The sequence below is a fragment of the Microcebus murinus genome, chromosome 1 (genome assembly GCF_040939455.1).
Source record: "Microcebus murinus isolate Inina chromosome 1, M.murinus_Inina_mat1.0, whole genome shotgun sequence".
In the NCBI taxonomy this organism is placed as follows: domain Eukaryota; kingdom Metazoa; phylum Chordata; class Mammalia; order Primates; family Cheirogaleidae; genus Microcebus; species Microcebus murinus.
Window position 1 is genome coordinate 105,541,356 of NC_134104.1, and position 18,823 is coordinate 105,560,178.

Genomic DNA, 18,823 nt, shown 5'->3' on the forward strand with positions numbered 1-18,823 from the left:
AATACTGAGATGCCTCCTGGGCAGAAAACAAACAAACAAAAAAACACCACATTTTAAGGCAAGATTGTTAATATCGCTTTAAAGAAACCTGCGCCTGTAACTTTCTTTTGGTTTTGTCAAGGGAAAAAGACTCTTCAGACTTCAGCTACACTTCACAGACCTAAGGTATATCAAGTACTGTTGATACATATGGACATATACTTTCTTTTATTCTGTAGAAGTTATATTATTGACTAAAGACCTCCTTAAGAAAAAAAGCTCACACTGCCTCCTACTGTTAGAAGGAAAAATATATGAGGTCAAATATGATCCACAAAATGCAGAGTGCAATGATAGCAAGAAAATCGTCTTAGCCTGTTTTCTTTCCAAATCTAACTATTTCCAAATCAAAACTTCAAAAGGGTTGACATATTATCTACCACCCATACAAATGTACTGCAAAAATCATCACTGGGTGACTTCAGAATTGGAAACCATCTTCCCCAAACATGTTTTTATTTTGTTGTGTGACATAAACAGGAAAAAAAAATAAAATAAAATTTAAAAAATGCCACCCTACTTTGCCAGATGGATGGTTACTTGGTTACTTTTCCAGATCTAACATAGCATTAAGTGGTTGGTTTCTCCCCTTCCCTACCTACAGTGAGGTCAATCTTTCTATGACAGCAGAACAGATTGAGTATACCTGCTCACCTTCTAATCAGACAGTATGGCCATTCCCAGGGCTTCCTAGACTTAGATGATTTTCTACACATTTAAGAAGTTGGGTGTAATGTTACTCAACTTGTCAATGACATACCTTCTGTCTTCAAAATTTGACAAGAAATTCTTGAGGGCATCATGTACCTGCCCTTGTTCACCTCAGCCATGATACTATAATGATATTGTATAAAATTACTAATATGAAACACAGAAACACAAACAATAGTTTTGAGTTTGTTTCTTTAAAAATGACATTTGTATTAAAAGTCTTAAAATGAAGAGACAATGATTAAACGCATGGAATTAAAAATTACAATTAGTTAAATTCTCTTGGTACATCACAACAGCAAAATTTTGCTCTTTGCTTCTGGAGGAACACCCTATAACAAATAATCAAAAACCATTTAAAAATAATATAAAAGGGGAGCTAAATACCTGAAAATTTGAACAAAATGGAGCAAAAAAAAAAATGAAACATTCATTGCAAGACATGGAAATTACATTTTAAAGGCTAAAAATGATAAAGAAATTCACCAAACAACAGGCCCTATTGTCCTGGCTCCTTCAGGAAGATTTCTGAAAGGAAACTGGGAAGTGGTATGGGGAATAGCAGATTCTGGGATACGGTGGGAAGTTCACAGGTTGGCACCGGCTGGAACAGCTGAGTTTTGAAGGCACTCTGCAGACACAGGGGTGCTGGGAGCCCTGAATCACATTTACAAAGTCTTTGTACTGTATTTTAAAAAGCTAGTCATTAAAATCTGTTACTGCCCCCCCCAAAAAAACCCAAAAAGCTAAACTTAAAAAAACAACCACACACACACTCACACATACAATAGTACACACAAAAATGTGCAGATCTGTAACATTTTTTTCACAGCTGATAAAAAAAAAAAATACTACCGTTCTCCCCCAGACTCCCCTTTGATACAGTAGGTAAACAAAATAGATTCTTTTTCCCACAAATATCAGCAGACACTTTCTGGCACCCCACACTGTATTGGCATCAGTGTTAACAGTCCCAGTTCAGATGTGCAATACTTCAGATTGGATACACTGTAACAAGAATCCAACTTTGCATAGACATCCTCAGAATCGCAATCAGTCACGGGGTTGCCCTTCCAAGCTGGCAGAAAAGGAACCCGATCTTAATTTCCAGCTACTCCTGGAAAACAAGTAAAAAACAAAAGTTTCTTCCTCTCCTCCTGCTCCTTCATATGGTTCTCCTGGACTTCCTTCCATGTGTTTAAAACTTGGAAGTAGAAAACGGTTGTTGACCAAAAACAAACAAACAAAAAAACCCAAAAACCAAAAGAAAAAAACAAAACAAAACAAAAAAAACCTTTCCACCTTCTTCCTCTCCGTTTCTTCCACCCCTCCCCCCATTTTTTTTTTCCAGGCTGAAACTTTTGCTTGCCGGGTGTCAAGCTGCCAATACTGCGCCCTAATGGCTACTTAAACGGGAAATATGCGTCAACCAAAATCAATGAGAAACGTACATGCTGCAAAGAGCCACATTTCCACCAGGGTCTCGGATGGTCAGGACGGGACACCCCCTCGGACACGGGGTGGATGGAGGCAGGGGACGCAGGCCGCAGAGGCCAGCCAGGCTCCGGGACATCCTGGCCAATGCAAAGTCGTCTCCCATCTCAAAGTAAGAAGAGAAATCACATTTAAGAGAGTCGGGTGCGTTTGGCTTTTGTGCGCAAAACGCGGCCGGCGCGCGGCGGCCGCGGGCGCCTCAGAGGATCACGCAGGCGGAGCAGCAGCCCTCGTCGCCGTTGGGCTGCGCCGCGTAGTTCATCTGCCGCACGATCTCGGCGAACAGCTCGTCCACCGAGGCTTTGTTTTTGGCCGACGTCTCCATGAAGGGGCAGCTCCACTCCTCGGCCAGGGCCTTGCCCTCGCCGTACGAGACCTCGCGCTCGCCCTCCAGGTCCACCTTGTTGCCTACCAGGATCATGGGCACGCGCTCGTACCGCTTCACCCGGATGATCTGGTCCCGCATGGGCTTGATGTCCTGGAAGCTCTGCTGGTTGACGAGGCTGTACACGAGGATGAAGCCCTGGCCATTCTTGATGTACAGGTCCCGCATGGACGCGAACTGCTCCGTGCCCGCTGTGTCCAGGATCTCCAGCACCGACGGCGACGAGTCCACCTCAATCTCCTTGCGGTAGAAGTCCTCGATGGTTGGGTCGTACTTCTCGATGAAGGAGCCGGTCACGAACTGCACGGTGAGCGCGGACTTGCCCACGCCGCCCGAGCCCAGCACCACCACTTTGTACTCTCTCATGGCTCCGTCAGCGCTCTCGCCGCGCCTGCCGCGGCCCCGTCGGGGCTGCGCGCCGGGGAAGGCTGTGCTCGGCGGCTGGACTTCTCCCCTTCCTCAGCGCCGCAGGAAAAACCCAGGACAGGGTGCCGGGGAGCGCAGGGCGCGGAAATCACCAAGCAGGGGCCGGGCGCCGGACCAGCCGGCGGCGGCGGCTCGTCGCTGGGGCGCGCGTCCCGGGCCCGCAGCAGTCCGCGGCGGCAGCGGCAGCCCTGGCGGCGCACCGGGAGGACAATGCCGGCGGCTTCTGCGAGGCGACGGCTGGAGCTTCTCGCCGCGGCAGCCCGAGACGGTGGGGAGGCGGTGGTGGAGGGCTGTGGAGGCGGCTGCTAATTGCGCGTCGGGTCGGGGCGCGCGTGGCATGAGTCCCCGCGGAACGTGCGCCCACCGCCGCGGCCCATCGCGCTCTCTCCCGCAGCCTCCGCTGGGCGAGGGCTTCCTACTCGCCGCGCGCAGCCCGGCCCTCCCCGCCCCGGCGAGCATGCCCAGTGCGCGGCCGGCTGCGCCCCGCCCGAACCGCCGCTCCCGGTTTTCCGAGGGGCCGGCCGGGGGCGGGGCCGGGGCGGGGCTCCCGAGTCGACTGCGGGTTCGCGAGTGGCGCGAGTCCAGGAACTGGATGGGACGGGAGGTGAGAGGCGTGTGCTGTGTGTAAGGGGCTGGGAGGGCTCAGCGGGGAGCGCGGAGGCCGCTTTCTTTCAGGGCTCTGGGGTCCGTGCGCAGGGGCGGTGGTTCTGCGAGGAGCGCGCGGGCGCGGCGAGCCGGCTCAGGGTGGAGTGGGCTGCGCGCTTGCCGACCCCGGTGCCGGAGGCTCGCGGACGCCATTCAACACGCCCCGGGCGGGTGTGCCTCGGGCCGGAAACCCACGGGGCATTTCGGGGCCGCCACATGCGTGACTGACGGGCGGAGCATCCACGCCCCACCGCCCTGTCTAAACCGTTCGCGCCAGAAGCGCTACCCCGCCGTCTCCGGCCGGCTCTTCGCTCTGCAGCCAGCGGACAAAGAAAACGGGAGTGACGGTGGCCCCGACACGCTGCCCACGTTAGGGAAGGGGTAGCCTCGTGTGCCCGAGCTGGGTCCGGGCAGGGTCCCTGCGGGCCCGGCTGTGGTCAAAACCCGGAGGTCTGAGCACTTCCCGATCCGGAAGGCTCGGCGGCGCCCACACTCAGTCAGGGCATGCTCAGTCGCAGAGCAGGTTTTCGGGCTTGGAAGTAGGAAGCTTTTGCACCACACACCCACACTCCGGCTCAAATTACCTCGCCCAGACTCCGCACTCATTGGTCCCGGGGCGCGAGTCTCACACCCCCAAATGTTCTCCCATTGGCTACCGCCAAGGTTTTATCAGTTTAGGCTGCTTCATTGGCTGAAAAGTAGCCTGCGCTCGCTATTGGTTATTTATAGAGATTGAGCTGCGAGGCGGAGGCACAGCTGTTCTTTCTCCGCGGCTCCCCCGCCCTCTTCCTCCCACTTTCCCTACCCAGTCGTTTCGAAGCTAAAGTGAAAAAACAGGAGGAATTTAGGCGGAGAGCTCAGACCTAAATATAGTTCTTTGTTAGTGTTTTCGAGAGAGTCTGACTTCTCGTGCCCAGTCACGACCGTCCCTTAAAGGGAGCAGAAAGGGCTAATTACAGTTTTGGGTCCGCAAGAAACCACAAAGTTTCCAAGTTTTTTGCACGGAGGGGGATGGGGCTAGGATGAGAAATGGGCCTTGGAATTCGTGTCCCCCGGAGGGGTCGGGGGAAGGTCCAGGCTTGCTCCGTAGGAAGCGTCTCTGCTGTCGGGCGGGCAGTTGCTAGACTTGGCTCGTCCCGTGCTCGCGGGAGGTGAGAGCGCGATGCCTCGACTTGTTCTGAGTCTCTCTCGCCAAGGAGAGACGTCAAGACCTGTCTGCAGACTTAGCGCTGGCAGCGGGGGAGCTCCAGGGCGAAGGGGCTGGGAAGGCCACCGAGCTGCGTCGACCCTGGCTCGGTGTCCTGCCTTTCTTAGCCGCTGCCCCTGCCCGCTGGTTTGACCGGCAGCATCAGAGGGATGAGCCCGGCAGTGTGTTTTCAGTTCCTAGTCCTGCCGTGACTCACTGCTGCGTTTGACAGTCAGCCTTCTCCAAACTCCTGGTTAAGGCTCCCAAGGTGCGAGCCCGCAGCTTGACGTCCTTGGGCACCCGGCCAGGAGGGACGTGGGCAGCAGCAGATTCCTTGGGTGAGGTGGGTGGTGCTTGCCCCCGCACCCAGTCCCTCGGGTTAGCGGAGAGAGGGCTTCCACCTTGACTGTCAGAGTGCTTGGATATAATTATGCTTATATAATTCTCCAGAAAACCTCTCGGAGGCAAAGTCACCTAATACAGCTGAGGAGAACCTTGTCAACATGTAACCAATCCTTAATATCTGCCAAGTGTTTTACATGTACTGTTACTCTCTGCAAAATAATTACACCCATTTTAAAGATGAGGAAACTGAGGCCCTGAAATGATCAGTAACTTGCCTGAGATGTCACAGCTAGAAAGTGGACGAGGTAAGACCCCAACCCAGATATTTGTCTGCGGAACCTGGTCTATAACCACTAGGCTATACTTCCTTGTCACAAGAGAGTTTTGTATTTTACTCTTTCTTAGCTTAAACCTGGAGGCAATATGATTAGACTGCCTCTAAAACTCAAGCAAGAGGAACCTCTACCGATAGCTACCCTTTGGCTCTCCACTGGCAGTGCCCCTCTCAGGGTCAAGATGATGGCCCATCTGGAGTCCGAACCCTCTTCTAGACTACGCTCCAGATAGAACTCTGAATGCCCTGCTCGAATGGTATCAAACCTGCTTCCGGGATCTGCTTGGGCCTTTGAACTCACCCCTGTGCCCAAGAAATGGCCCGTTGTTAGGGCAATGCTTGGACCTGTGGGCTGAGGTATGCATTCCCAGGTGCTTTGGGCCTCTCCTAGTACAGGAAGAGGGGTCAGTTAGGGTCAGCTTTATCTTCCCGGACACCTTCCAGCCTGGCCCTTGCAGGAGTTCAAGAATTCATAATTCACACTTGGCTATCCATTTCCTTGTGAAGAGGTATTTGTCAAGGAGGGAGTACAGGTCATAGTTTGTTTAACAGTTTGTTGTCTTGATTTATAACTTAACTACTTAGATTAATGCTCTGTGGACCTCTATTTGTACTCTTGTCCACAAATGTTAGGTGTGGTTCTGAGTATGATATAGAAGAAAATGAGTATTGGATATCAGTTGTTATCTAGGGCCTTGGGCAGGTTTCCTTAAGCTCTCCTAACCTTAGTTTCCTCATCTATAAAATGATGATAATAAAAATTGCCCTACCCAGCTAGCTACACAAGGAACCTTGGGGGGAATCTAGTCACCAAATGCCTTATTTTACAGCAGAGAGAGCAGAGCAGAATTAGAACCCTGGTGTCCCAGCTGCACTTACCATGGTGCCAGGCTGTCTGTGGGGATAATAATTAACAGATAATAGATGGAAACATGCTTTTAAAGCTGTATCATCCCATACATGTGTCAAATTACTACCCAGACCCAGGCACTTAGACAGCCCCATCTGGAAGTGTACATCCTCAGGACTCCAGGTAACCTAACCATGAGGACTGGTATTATTGAACCTTGATGGCCTCTTTAGTACCAGAAAGATGCCACAGTATGAGTACTTTTTATTAGAGCTTCTTCAATAGCAATTTTTGTTATACTCAGATAGTCTTCCACAGAAAGATTTAGATTGGGGCTTTGGGATTCAAAATGAGGCAATGAAAATTGTTGATGTACAAATTTTTAAGGTTGGCTACTTCCTCCTGTGAAATCTGTTGGGAGTCTTTTTCTAATCCTGCTTATAGCATGAATCATTATCTATCCTGTACCATAATGATTTACATGTCTAGGTCTGGTCACCCTAAGCACCTTGTGAATTACTTGAGGGCAGGGTCCAGGGTTTATCTTTGGAGCCACCTCTGTTCCTCATAGCACCTAGTACAGTTGAAGGTTTTCAGTAAGTATATATTGATGAATATGTAAGTAGTATTTTATTTATTTTCCAAACTCTGTGGTAAAAGAGTATATCAATCTTGATAAGACATATCATTTCCTAGATCCATAGAAAAATGTATACCGGCCGGGTGCAGTGGCTCACGCCTGTAATCCTAGCACTCTGGACGACCGAGGCGGGCAGATTGCTCAAGGTCAGAAGTTCAAAACCAGCCTGAGCAAGAGCGAGACCGTCTCTACTATAAATAGAAATTAATTGGCCAACTAATATATATATAGACAAAAAAATTAGCCGGGCATGGTGGTACATGCCTGTTAGTCCCAGCTACTCGGGAGGCTGAGGCAGCAGGATTGCTTGAGCCCAGGAGTTTGAGGTTGCTGTGAGCCAGGCTGATGCCACGGCACTCACTCTAGCCTGGGCAACAAAGCGAGACTCTGTCAAAAAAAAAAAAAAAAGAAAGAAAGAAAAATGATGTATACCAATGTTTTAGTCTCTCTTGTTGAGTTATAAATATGCTAGAATGATCAAAGTCTACTCTTAATTTTGGGGGAAACACTAAATCAATGCTATCTTGAGGAAAGATACCAAAGCTGCCAGTGGATAAACCCTTTCACTGAAGAAGACTTAACATTTCCAGATAACATGAAAAAGGATTTCTGGAAAACAATCTAAGGTAAAAGCTACCTGGTAAGGACAGTTTAACCTTTGATACCGAAAGTTAAATAAACAGGGGTCCTATCCCTGATCTTTGCTCACACAGTGGTACTGCTGAGCTCCTTCTAAGACTCTGATGTTGGGCCTTCAAAGAATTAGAAGATTTGTTAGAACATGAATCTTCTAAGTTCTCAAGAAAATAAGCACCTGCTTGTCCTTTTCATTTGTACGGTGTTAAGTAGAGTTTTATTTCATAAGTTTATGTTCATAGTTTTAGCTAGTACCATCTATATGTAAACAATTCTAAATAAATATTTCTAATTTTGAAAACACCAAAGGTAAATTGGTGGTGACCATGGATCATTACTTTAAAGTAGAAGTATAAATGTGATATTAACTGTGCCTTATGGAATTCTCAATAAATATTCATTAAGTGACTAAAAATGTTATAGAATAACCATGTATCTCCTGGTAGACTTAGGATATTTTACTTCATCAGTGGTCCTTTTAAAATAATCTCCAGTAATATTCCTAAAAATATTTTTTAGGTTAACCAAATCATCATTATTGTTTCATGCTATTCATACTATTCAGGTTACACTTTGGGTAGCCAACATATTACATATTGTTTCACACTACTACATACTATTCATATTATTATACTTTGGGGAACCATTTTGTAAGAAAAATTATTTGTAATGAGATTTTGTATCTTTATGTCTTAACAATGTCCTAAAATCCTAGCTTGATAACTAAACAAAGATCTACCTAGTTTTTTAATTTCAGTGTCTTGTCTATATAACTCGTACTTTAGTTCCTTATTCCTATTTTAATTACTCTTCAATGGAGATATGTAGGAGAGTCTTAAATTTTAAATTAAATAACCTCTTAAAATCATTCAAACTTTCTACAAACTTTTTGATAGGCTAAACCAAAGAAATAGAATCAAAATTGTTATTGTCTCAGGGACATTTGTTGATTTAATATTTAATAATGACCTCAACATAAAAATTAGTATAGTATGTTATTTTTTATAATGCAAACCACTTAAGGTCTCTATAGAGAAATCACACTGGGCTAAAGTGTCACCCAGGCTTACCACAAACAGTAGGTTTGAGTTGTATCATAAACTCATACTAACGGTTTGGCTTATTTTCAGTCTTCCACCTGATTTTAGAAAAAAAACAGAAAAAGAAAAAGTTCCTCCTTTCTAAGATAAATGATCTGACCTTTTCTTTCAGGTCTTAGATTTGCTTGACACTCTGATCTGTAGAGAAAAGAGCACAACTCGCTTATACACAACTTTTATATGATGAATGTGCTCTCGCTCAAGGGAAATGTTAGAGAGATTTCATTGATCCTGTTTTTCTTAGTTGAAAGCTCAATTTCAAATCACAGTCTGCCTAAGATTTGTCTCCTCAGAACCTTCTGTCCCAGAGAACCAAATATAGCAAGAATGAGAGAAATTGCTTAGCTCCATGAAAAAGAATTTTCCTCTCATTTTCTTTTTTCTCATCAAGCACTAGATCAAAGCAGCCCCCTTTTCTTCTGAAGAAACAACAGTCTACCATTTCCCCTGATGCACAATCGAAGCCTATCACCCCTTCTGCAGCAGTGGCTCCAGTAAGTCTTTCAGACTTTGTGGTTTTGGTGGAGACAATGAGCCTCTCTCTTGAGGGAAAGGAAGTTTCTTTTGCAAGTTTTTCTTTGTAAACTAGGAGTAGCGTCTGGTTTAAGAAATCTGCCAGATGGGAGTTCTGTTTTATTGGCCTCTGGTAGATAATGTAGCAATGAGAAGATAGAGGAAAGGATCTATGTGTGGTGGCTTAGGAAGAAGATAACACACAAAACTGCAATATTCAGTCTGTTTAAATAATTTTGTGATTATTATATTCAATTCTGTCATGGATGTTTGTAACTCTTTTGAAGTTTTTTTAAAAATCTGTTTTAAAACTTATATATAAAAGGGAGATTGTTCCATTATTCAACTATTATAATATAGACATATTATCACAAATTATATAAACAAAATCCTTCTCATTAAGGAATTTATGTCCTTAAAAGAAAACCTTATTGCCTTTTTTGTACACTATAATTTTATGGAATTAAAAAGGCATGATCTTGGAAAACTGAACAAATGTTTCTGTGTTCCATATAAGCTAGCTTTTCTAAATATGTGGTCCAAACTTTTCTACAAAAGCCAAACAGTAAATATTGAAGGTTTTGTAGGCCATACCATCTCTATTGCAATATTCTGCCCTTGTAGTGTGAGAGTGGCCATCGACATTATGTAAATAAATGGACATGGCTGGGTTCCAGTAATACTTTTTTGTGGAAACAGGTGGTAGGCTGCATTTGGCCCACAGGATCATAGTTTGCCATTTTCTAAACCATATATAGAGAAAAAAATATCTTTATTTGTTGCTAGAGGTTCTTTTAATCAAACTGAACTACTAACTTGTCATTAGATGTAGTTATAACTCTTAGCCATATGCTATAGTAAAATGTCCTCAAATAGGGAATATATACCAACCAATATGACTGTAATTCTGTATAATTTATGAAATGTTCATATTGCTATTTTTATACAAAATATGCCAAATTTCTTACTAACAGTTATTTCTTACTAACAGCCATTTCTTATTTGCTTTCTCATGTCTTTGTTATTGATTTGTAATTGTTGATTATGGATTATAGGTATGCAATATTTGACGGGATACTAGTCCTATATCAATCATATGCCTTGCAAATAATTTTATCAGTTTATTATTAGTCTTTGATTTGTTTATGCTTTTTTATTGAGGTTTTTTTTTAATTCCTATTTTTAAAATATCTCTTTGTTGGTGGGTTTTTTTCGTGGGTTTCATGCAAAAAATAGGAAGACAGCTCACACCCCAAGACATTTTAGACAAACAGTGTTTTCTTCTAGCATTTTTATGGTTTCATTTTTTTCATGGTTACATTTTGCTTTGCTTTTCAACTGAAAGGAGAACATCAGTAAAGATGGTGAGACTGAAATCCAAGCAATAGGATGTCCTCTGAAAGAGATTTCTGAGGGAAGGGCAGAGGAGTCTGAGAACACTGGTGGCAAATCTGAGTAAGCATCCTCCCTGTCCAACAGGAGAGAAGAGCCAAGAAAGCCAAGTGAGTGAAAAATCGAAAGAGTTCACACTGCAAATAACCTCCTTTCTATAAATAAAAATGTCAAGGCACCTACTGAAAGGGGGGGGTGGCGATGTGAGTTTGGGAACCTGAGTGGAAATGAAATTGTTTCTAATAGTGACTGTGCAGCGCACCTTGTGAAGTTGTTAGGCTGCTAAATTTTGGTTGCATGAATTTGTGAAGATGCCAGTTCAGGGGGGGTTATTATTATTAAGAAGGGTAGTGAGCTGAGTGTCGTGGCTCATGCCGGTAATCCTAGCACTTTGGGAGGCAGAAGCAGGAGGATCACTTGGGGCCAGGAGTTTGAGACCAGCCTGGGCAACAGAACAAGAAACTGTCTCTACCAAAAATAGAAAAGTTAGCCAGGCTTTGTGGCAAGCATCTGCATTCCCAGCTACTCCTACAGGCTGAAGCAGGAGGATTGCTTGAACCAAGAGTTTGAGGTTGTAGTGAGCTATGATGATGCCACTGCACATTAGCCTGGGCAACAGAGCAAAACCCTGTCTCAAAAGAAAAAAAAAAGGGATAAAGGATATTGATAATTCCTCTTAAGTTTCTCAGATCATATTCTGTTAAAATTTCTGAAGACTTTTTCTCAGCACATAGAAATAAATCATTGTAAAATGAACTATGTGTCCTTCATATGTCCATACCCCTAGTGAAAATATGCACATCAACATGTGATTTATGTAATTAAAAATTCCATTACTAATGGTAAATTAAATGTACTCAATAAAATGCCTTACCTATGTAGTCTCTTGAGTTTCTCTTTCTGCTGCATGCTATTACAATAAAACCTTGACCACCTAAACTCTTAAGAGTCACTTGAGTAACTATTTGTCTAAAAAATGTTGCTGTTGTCTGAGATATTCTGTCACAATAAGAAAAATGTTTATTATCTATTCATTAGATAAGTAGTATATATTTACTATAATAAATTTGAAATGTATAGAAAAGCTGATAGAATAAAATAAAAATAAATTACTCCAAAACACAAACTTGGGCATTCTGGTTAATAGTCTTCTTGTATTTTATCATAGAATTAATTTATATATTCCACCAGGTCTAGTTTTCTTCTGCATATTTTCACTTATAATTCAATTTTGCCTCAGGTATTCTGTAAAGTGCTGGTCAGGAAATAAAAGTCAAATAAAAGAGATATCTTAAGTACTCATATGGCAAAAAATTTTTCCCTCTTATTTAATGGTTTTTGATGGGAATCTTTATATCTCTTAGGCTAACACTGTTGCAATGCTACTGAGGTTAAAAGTTGCCCAAGAAGTTACTTTCTTGACAAAGCCCCCACCCCCATGGCTGCCTAGTTTGGGGTGGTTTGTCTGTTTGTCCTGCAGGAGGAGTAAAGCATGTTCATGTTCATGACTTCTGGGGCTGTAGAACATGGCTGCTCATCTGCACAATTAACTATTGAATCAAAGGCTTCAGCTGCATTCTCCCAAATGGTTTTGTCACTCTTCAGAAATTATCTTCCTCTTTGTTGCAAACAGTGCCCTTATGTGTCAGCACCATGCCAAGCACCAGCAGTGACTTCTGCATCACTAACATTTCTGCTTTTTTGTCAGTTTGTACCCAAGCTTCTATCTCTTTTGCCTGAAGTTTTTCCTGAGGCTCAAAAGAAACTCTTTCCAAAGTGTGTCCTAACATGTTTGGAAAATGACTTAGTCTCTCAAGGCTACAAAGACTTTATCAGAAAAAAAAAGAAAACGACTTTTGTTGACATGGTTTCAGGCCAAAATTTTCTCTAAACTCTGTTTAGTGTTTGATTTGAATAGAATACCAAACATAAGCAATATTTAAAATTGTATATTCATTGCAATATTGGAATGGGAATCCTGAATATTACATGCCTGATAAAATCTACTTTTTCATTAAACTTCATGTGCAATAAAATTTTCTATCTTGAATAATATTTTCTATAGGCTGACCCAGGGAGTTACTATTCGGTGGCTGGGAGATAGCAGTAGTGTCACAGATACCACTGTATTTCCTCTGAAGTGAGCTGAATAATTGTGTAAAAACAGGATAGTTTTGTTATCCTCACATAAGTCTGTGGTTCTGAGAAGATCCTTCATTAAATGTAAATAAAAATAGGAGGAGGAGGTTGGTTATAACAAGAGAGACTCTCTTTGACTTTCCAAGCATTATTTGTACTCTGCAAGCAACAGCAACTAGTACTATGCAGTTTCCTAAATATTAAACTCTCAGACTATTGTTATGTTTAATGCAGATAAACTTTCATTGATGTGTAAAGCTGCAAGTTAAATTAGAACAACTTTAGATGACTTTTATGTATCAAGCTTAAACCTAAGCTTGTTTTATTCTAAGATACAGGCAAACCAGGGAAGGAAGGTGTAGGACCAGTAAGTCAAGCCAGGAAATGCACTATTCTGTAAGGGTCCAAGTTACCACTGCAGAGGTAAAGAGGAGATAGTTGAGGCTCATAAATGTGATTCAGGGACAACAGAAGTTATCAAAGAGAAAAGGAGATGTCTGTCTAAAGTAGAGTTTATATCTTAGATTATCCCGTGGGATAGCCCCATTGAGTGTACCTGAGGGAAAGAGCCTGCAATAGAATAGCAAGATATCTTGGCCATTGAGATCACAAGGTACCGGCAGCATTGGAACCCACAGTTCATGCAATGTTCAGTGTCAGAGTCCGCAGCTTTGGTGACTGCAGCAGCCAGAGAGGGTCTGGGATAGACCTCCACAGCAGCAAGCAGTCACTTATCCTAGCAGTGTAATAGTCACTTTGGGGATTCTTAGCCATACCAAAGAATTCAATATAATGAGCAATCCACAATATAATGTCCAATCCACAGAGCAGCCAGGGAGGCTGGTCTGAAAGGGCAAGGGAGACGACCCTAAGGTCTCCAGGTGCTGTTTGTGAGAAATCAAGGTGGTCTGGACTTCTATACTGTTGTTAGAGACTAAGGCAAAATAATAATAATAAGATGCATGATTGTGATTGTTCTAGCTCTCAGCTGGCATAATGTAGCATATTAGCTTACATGAGAAATTGTTTAGAAGTAAGTTTTCTCAACAAGCCATAAAACTTTTCTAGCACTACCTTCATCTTCACAGAACTTCCTGGGTTTATTTATTTATTTATTTTTTTAATTTTAGCATATTATGGGGGTACAAGTGTTAAGGTTATGTATATTGCCCATGCCCCCCCCCCCCGGGTTTATTTTTAGTGTCTTCTAAAGTTATCTCACATTGAAAGAACTAGAAACACTCATGGCTTTACTTAGGAAACCCAACTAAGAGATTATGGAACTAAACAAATAAATGTTTATTTATCACATAACAAGAAGTCTGAAATTCGAGTGCCTCTGGCCTTGGTCCAATAGCTCAGTTAAGAGAAATGCTTCCCAGAAATCTAGTCTGCTTTTGTGGCAGGAAAAAGGTGGCCTAGGAAGGTGGAACAAAGGATGCACAAGGAGAGCCTTCTGTTTTTATCAAGAAAATAAAAACTCCAGGAGACTTCTAGTTATATTTATTTGGCTAGCACTGTATTGCATGCCCTTTAGCTGGGAAAATTGGTATTTAACTTTTCCATCTTTTATAGTAGAGAGAGACAAAGGAGAAAAAATGGAGACTAGTGTTGGGTAAGGCAACCCATAGCATCTACCCCAAGCACCAAACCATTCTTTAAAAACTCAGTATTGTTCTGTCAGTTAATTTGTACATAATATTTTCATGCCTGTTCAATAAATATTAGATGAGAAATAGATACAATCTTTTATCTTTTCATTAAAAATTACATTTAAAATCCTGTATTTGTATTCAGTCTGATTGTGTACATGATACAAAGTTTTGGTCAACCCAACTTTGGTTTACACAAAAACCTGAAAAAAAATTAACTTTTTTACATTTTTTGACTTCTCATGTACAACTCATATGAAGTAGAGAGAGTACTAGATTTTTAGTCTGACAGATTTACTTTTAAAATTTGACTTCCTAGGTGTAAAATTTTGGACAGTTTAGGTTCTGTGGTAGCCAGCCTCCAAGATGGCTCTCACCAGTCCCTTTTGGCATTCGCATTCTTGGAGAGTCTTCGCCCTCAGTGTATCAGGGTTGGTCTGTATGACCTATACAACATGACGGAAGGGATGGTGTGTCACTTCCATGATTACGTTATAAAAGACTGCAGCTTCTGTTTTGAAATCTGTCTCTCTTAAATTTCTCTCTCAGGGGGAAGCCAGCTGCCATTTCTTCCAGACATCACGCAACCCTGTGGAGAGGACCAAGTGACAGGGCAGTGAGATCCTTGTTCCAACTGGTGAGAGAAACTGAGGCCTGCCAACAATCAAGAAGATGAACCTGGAAGCTAATCCTGCAGCATTCAAATGACTACTGGCCTAGCTGACAGCTTGACTGCAATCTCATGAGAGACCCTGAGCCAGAACCACCCAGCTAAGCTGCCGCAGAGTCCTGGCCCTCAGAAACTGTGTGAGACAAATGTGTTTTGTTTTAAGCTGCTAAGTTTTTGAGTAACCTGTTATACAGCAATAGATAACTAATACAACTTCTTTAAACTTCACTATCCTATATCTCTAAATTGGGTATATAAATGACTGTTGTGAGGATGATAAAACAATGTATGTGAAATTGCCTACTGCTGTTCCTGAAAAATAATAAAGGCATAAAATATGTCATTTTGACAAATATTATTTGTTCATGATCATTTTCACATTTACCTTTTTCAGAACTCTTTTATTTGTTTAAGATTGGCAGAATTTTAAAAAAAAAATACCTTTGCCCTTTGTTCTTCACTGGAACTAGTGTAGAATACAGGTCATTGTACACAGCTGGCTCTGTGACATGGCCTCGGCACTCTGCTGCAGTGAAGATGGTTTTGTTATTTAAGGTCACTTGTGTTTAATAATGAATGTCTTGCCCAGAGTGCTGAATGGTAGTGTCCGATGTGTATCTGATAGGCTCACAACTAAATAAAATATTTCTCTATTGATGCAAATAGGTCCTGTCTTCTACTAGAACGCCTCGAGTCATTTTAATATACCCCACTGGGGGAATGCATATCTGTTACTGAATCACTGATACAGGGAGTACGTGGCAGAGATTCTGTCTGCCACACACTCTGCAGAGTTTTCCAGTCTTATTTTGTTTTGTCTCTAGACCTTTGCTCCTTTCCATTGCCCCATAAATTTCTAATCACAACTGCTGCCAGATTTGCTATGTAGCCTCAGATCATCTCTGTTGTTCTTTTTGCTTTTTAAAAATTACTTCCTTATTTCATATCTCATGCTACTTGTACACCTCATTGCTTTCATGCCAAAAAAAGAGTGTGTATATATAAATGTATATATATATACACACGTATGCCCATGTATATAAATGTATATGTACACACATATACACATATAATATACATATATACACATACACACACATATTCTACCCAATTATATATCCAATTGGAACACTTCCTTTTTTCTTGATCAACGTAGCATGCTGAGAATACTTTTGATATTTACTATCATTCTTCACTATCATTTGTGGCTAGATACTCAGGACTTGGCTTCTTTGCCCCAGGCCAGGGCTTTTGTGTTGTTGCTATTGATTTAGATGTTTAAGTTTGTTCTACATCTGCAGTAGCTCCAAAAGTCTGAGGGTTCTGAAATACTGGTTTCTAGAGAGCAGAGATTTTCCTGCAGTAGTATGTATCGGTCCCAGGCTCTCACATTGTAATTGTCAATTAGCCCAGCCTCCTAACCGGTCCTTTGCCTCCAGTCTTGCTCTCTTCCATGTGCCAGTCAATCCTCTGTAATGCTAGTGGATAGAGCTCATTAAAAACATAACTGAAAAAATGAATGAATCACAATATGGATGACTCTTAAAGACATAATGTTGAGTGAAAAAAGCCAGATAACAAAATACATACTGTATGATTCTATTTCTATAACATTGTAAAAGGCAAAATTAAATTATTTTGTTCAGACATGTGTAATTAGAGAGTAAACTATAAAGAAAATCAAGGAATTATGATTAGCTCTTGGAAGGAGGACTGCACATTTTGGTATGTTGTAGAACAAGAGGGGCAGGAAAACCGACATAATTTGTGGAGCCCGATGCCAAATGAAAATGCAGGATTCCTCATTCAAAAAGTATTATGAATTTCAAGATGGCAACAGCAAAGCATTAAGCTGAACAGAGGATCCTTCTCAGTGTCAGGCTCTGTGCAAATGCTCAAGTTGTACTCATCCATGAAGCCAGCCTGATTTAAGGACTTCTGGAGTTCTGCTAGTGCTTTAATTTTTTACCTGGGAGAAGGAGAATCATACAGATGTTTTTTTTCAGAAACATAATGAAGTCAAACATTAATGATGTATGTAACTTTCTGTAAGTTTATTGTAATTTACAATTTTTTTTGTAAATGTGAAAAACAAAAGCAAATCAGAACTGCTGAGATCACTTCCAGCTCAAAAACCTGTAAAATTGTTTTCCATGGATTAAAATGCTTCCCCTTGCATCTTCATTGTTGCAGGCGCAGCTCAAATGCCAGCTTATCTGCGAAACAGTCTAGATTTCTTCCATTAATATTAACCATTTCTGGAGCTCACATCTGTAATCCTACCACTTTGGGAGGCCAGGAGTCAAGACTAGCCTGATAACATAGAGAGATCTCAATTCTACAAAAAATGGAAAAATTAGTTGGACATGGTGGCATGTACATATAATCCCAGCTAATCTGGAGGCTGAGGCAAGGAGGATCACTTGAGCTCAGGAGTTTGAAGTTGCAGTGAGCTATAATGACACCACTGTACTGTAGCCCAGGCGACAGAGCAAGACTCTCTCAAAAACAAAACCAAAATAAAATAAAATTAACCATTTCCTTTTCTCTCCTCCCTTAGCACTTTCCCTCTCTTTATTACAGCTTTTAATTTTTCTACTTCAAATCAGAGTTTTGAGATTGTTTTTTCTGATGAACATGAAATGTTGGGGAAATTTTTCAGTCTTATTCATGTCATATTTAGGATTCTGTAGGGCATTTAATTGAAGTTAAAGCCAAAGATTATCATAATCTATTATAAAACCTAAAACTCCCCAAATTCCTCCACATTGCAAGTCTTTACACTATGCAATGAGGTAAGGCGACAGAGGTTAAAGTTCCTATGCAAATTAAGATATGTGTGTTCACCTGGTGCAAATTTGAAATAGACACCAAGTATTTTATGACATCAACATTTTTCTGTTTCGCATCTGAGATGAATCTCATACCTCTGTTTTTATGACTGTTTCAACATCATAAATGTAATATGCCGGGAGGCACTTTTCATGTAACAGACGCCCTGGATACCATTTTCACAGCAACACATTTTAAAACACTATTATCCACTATTTTCTTTGATTTTTTTTTCCTTGGCATATTTTAACTCTCACTAACACTTTGGGTTCTTTTCATAAACATGTGACTTGGACATTTTCTTACAACAGACAGATGGGTGTGTTCTGTGGGTATTATTTCTAAAATGAAGAAAATGTTCTCCTTTACCAGCATCTGGGTAAGATTTGGAGTTCTGTCACAGATTTAAAATATAGACAGAAATAATCATCTCTCTCCCACATGAGGTGACTGTATTCTGCAAGTAATCTTTTTGTGTTTTTTTTTTCTTATGACAAGCTTTGAAATCGCAAATGAAGTATGGGTTCAGAAAAACCACTATATGAAATAGTATCTGGGCATTTCTTGTCATCATTCATTTTGGTGGATGCTCTCCAGTCATACTGCCCAGATAGCCTCTTTACAATTCTGTGGAAGCATAAAAGCGTTTTATACCTAAGTAAAACACTGATGAATAGACTTCTAAATGTATATACAAATGAGAATATTTTATTCATCTTAACACATTATTTCACTGTACAAATCCTACACAAGTCAATTTGACATTTGGCTGGCAAACATATGGTTACATACTCAGTGGCATAGACATACAGTAAAATTATTCAATGAAAAACG

At 41.7% G+C, this 18,823-nt stretch overlaps 2 protein-coding genes across 2 annotated transcripts; one reads left to right on the top strand and one right to left on the bottom strand.

Moving 5' to 3' along the window:
• Positions 1-928: 928 nt before the first annotated feature.
• On the bottom strand, positions 929-3,319 carry RAP2B (RAP2B, member of RAS oncogene family). The gene has a single exon (XM_012774384.2). It carries the CDS (start codon positions 2,993-2,995, stop codon positions 2,444-2,446), a length of 552 nt encoding a protein of 183 aa, XP_012629838.1. The 5' UTR covers positions 2,996-3,319; the 3' UTR covers positions 929-2,443.
• On the top strand, positions 2,994-15,515 carry LOC105876669 (uncharacterized). Its single transcript, XM_076001071.1, has 3 exons — positions 2,994-3,659; positions 10,650-10,806; positions 15,037-15,515. Exons 1-2 carry the CDS (start codon positions 2,994-2,996, stop codon positions 10,761-10,763), a joined length of 780 nt encoding a protein of 259 aa, XP_075857186.1. The 3' UTR covers positions 10,764-10,806; positions 15,037-15,515.
• The last annotated feature ends 3,308 nt before the right edge of the window (positions 15,516-18,823 follow it).

What these genes read in the sequence shown, in the direction of transcription:
- LOC105876669 (XM_076001071.1), top strand. Translation starts at nt 2,994, where the DNA reads ATGGCTCCGTCAGCGCTCTCGCCGCGCCTGCCGCGGCCCCGTCGGGGC. An exon ending in GGAACTGGATGGGACGGGAG is followed by an intron (nt 3,660 to 10,649) that starts GTGAGAGGCGTG and finishes TTCAACTGAAAG; the next exon opens with GAGAACATCAGTAAAGATGG.
- RAP2B (XM_012774384.2), bottom strand. Translation starts at nt 2,995, where the DNA reads ATGAGAGAGTACAAAGTGGTGGTGCTGGGCTCGGGCGGCGTGGGCAAG.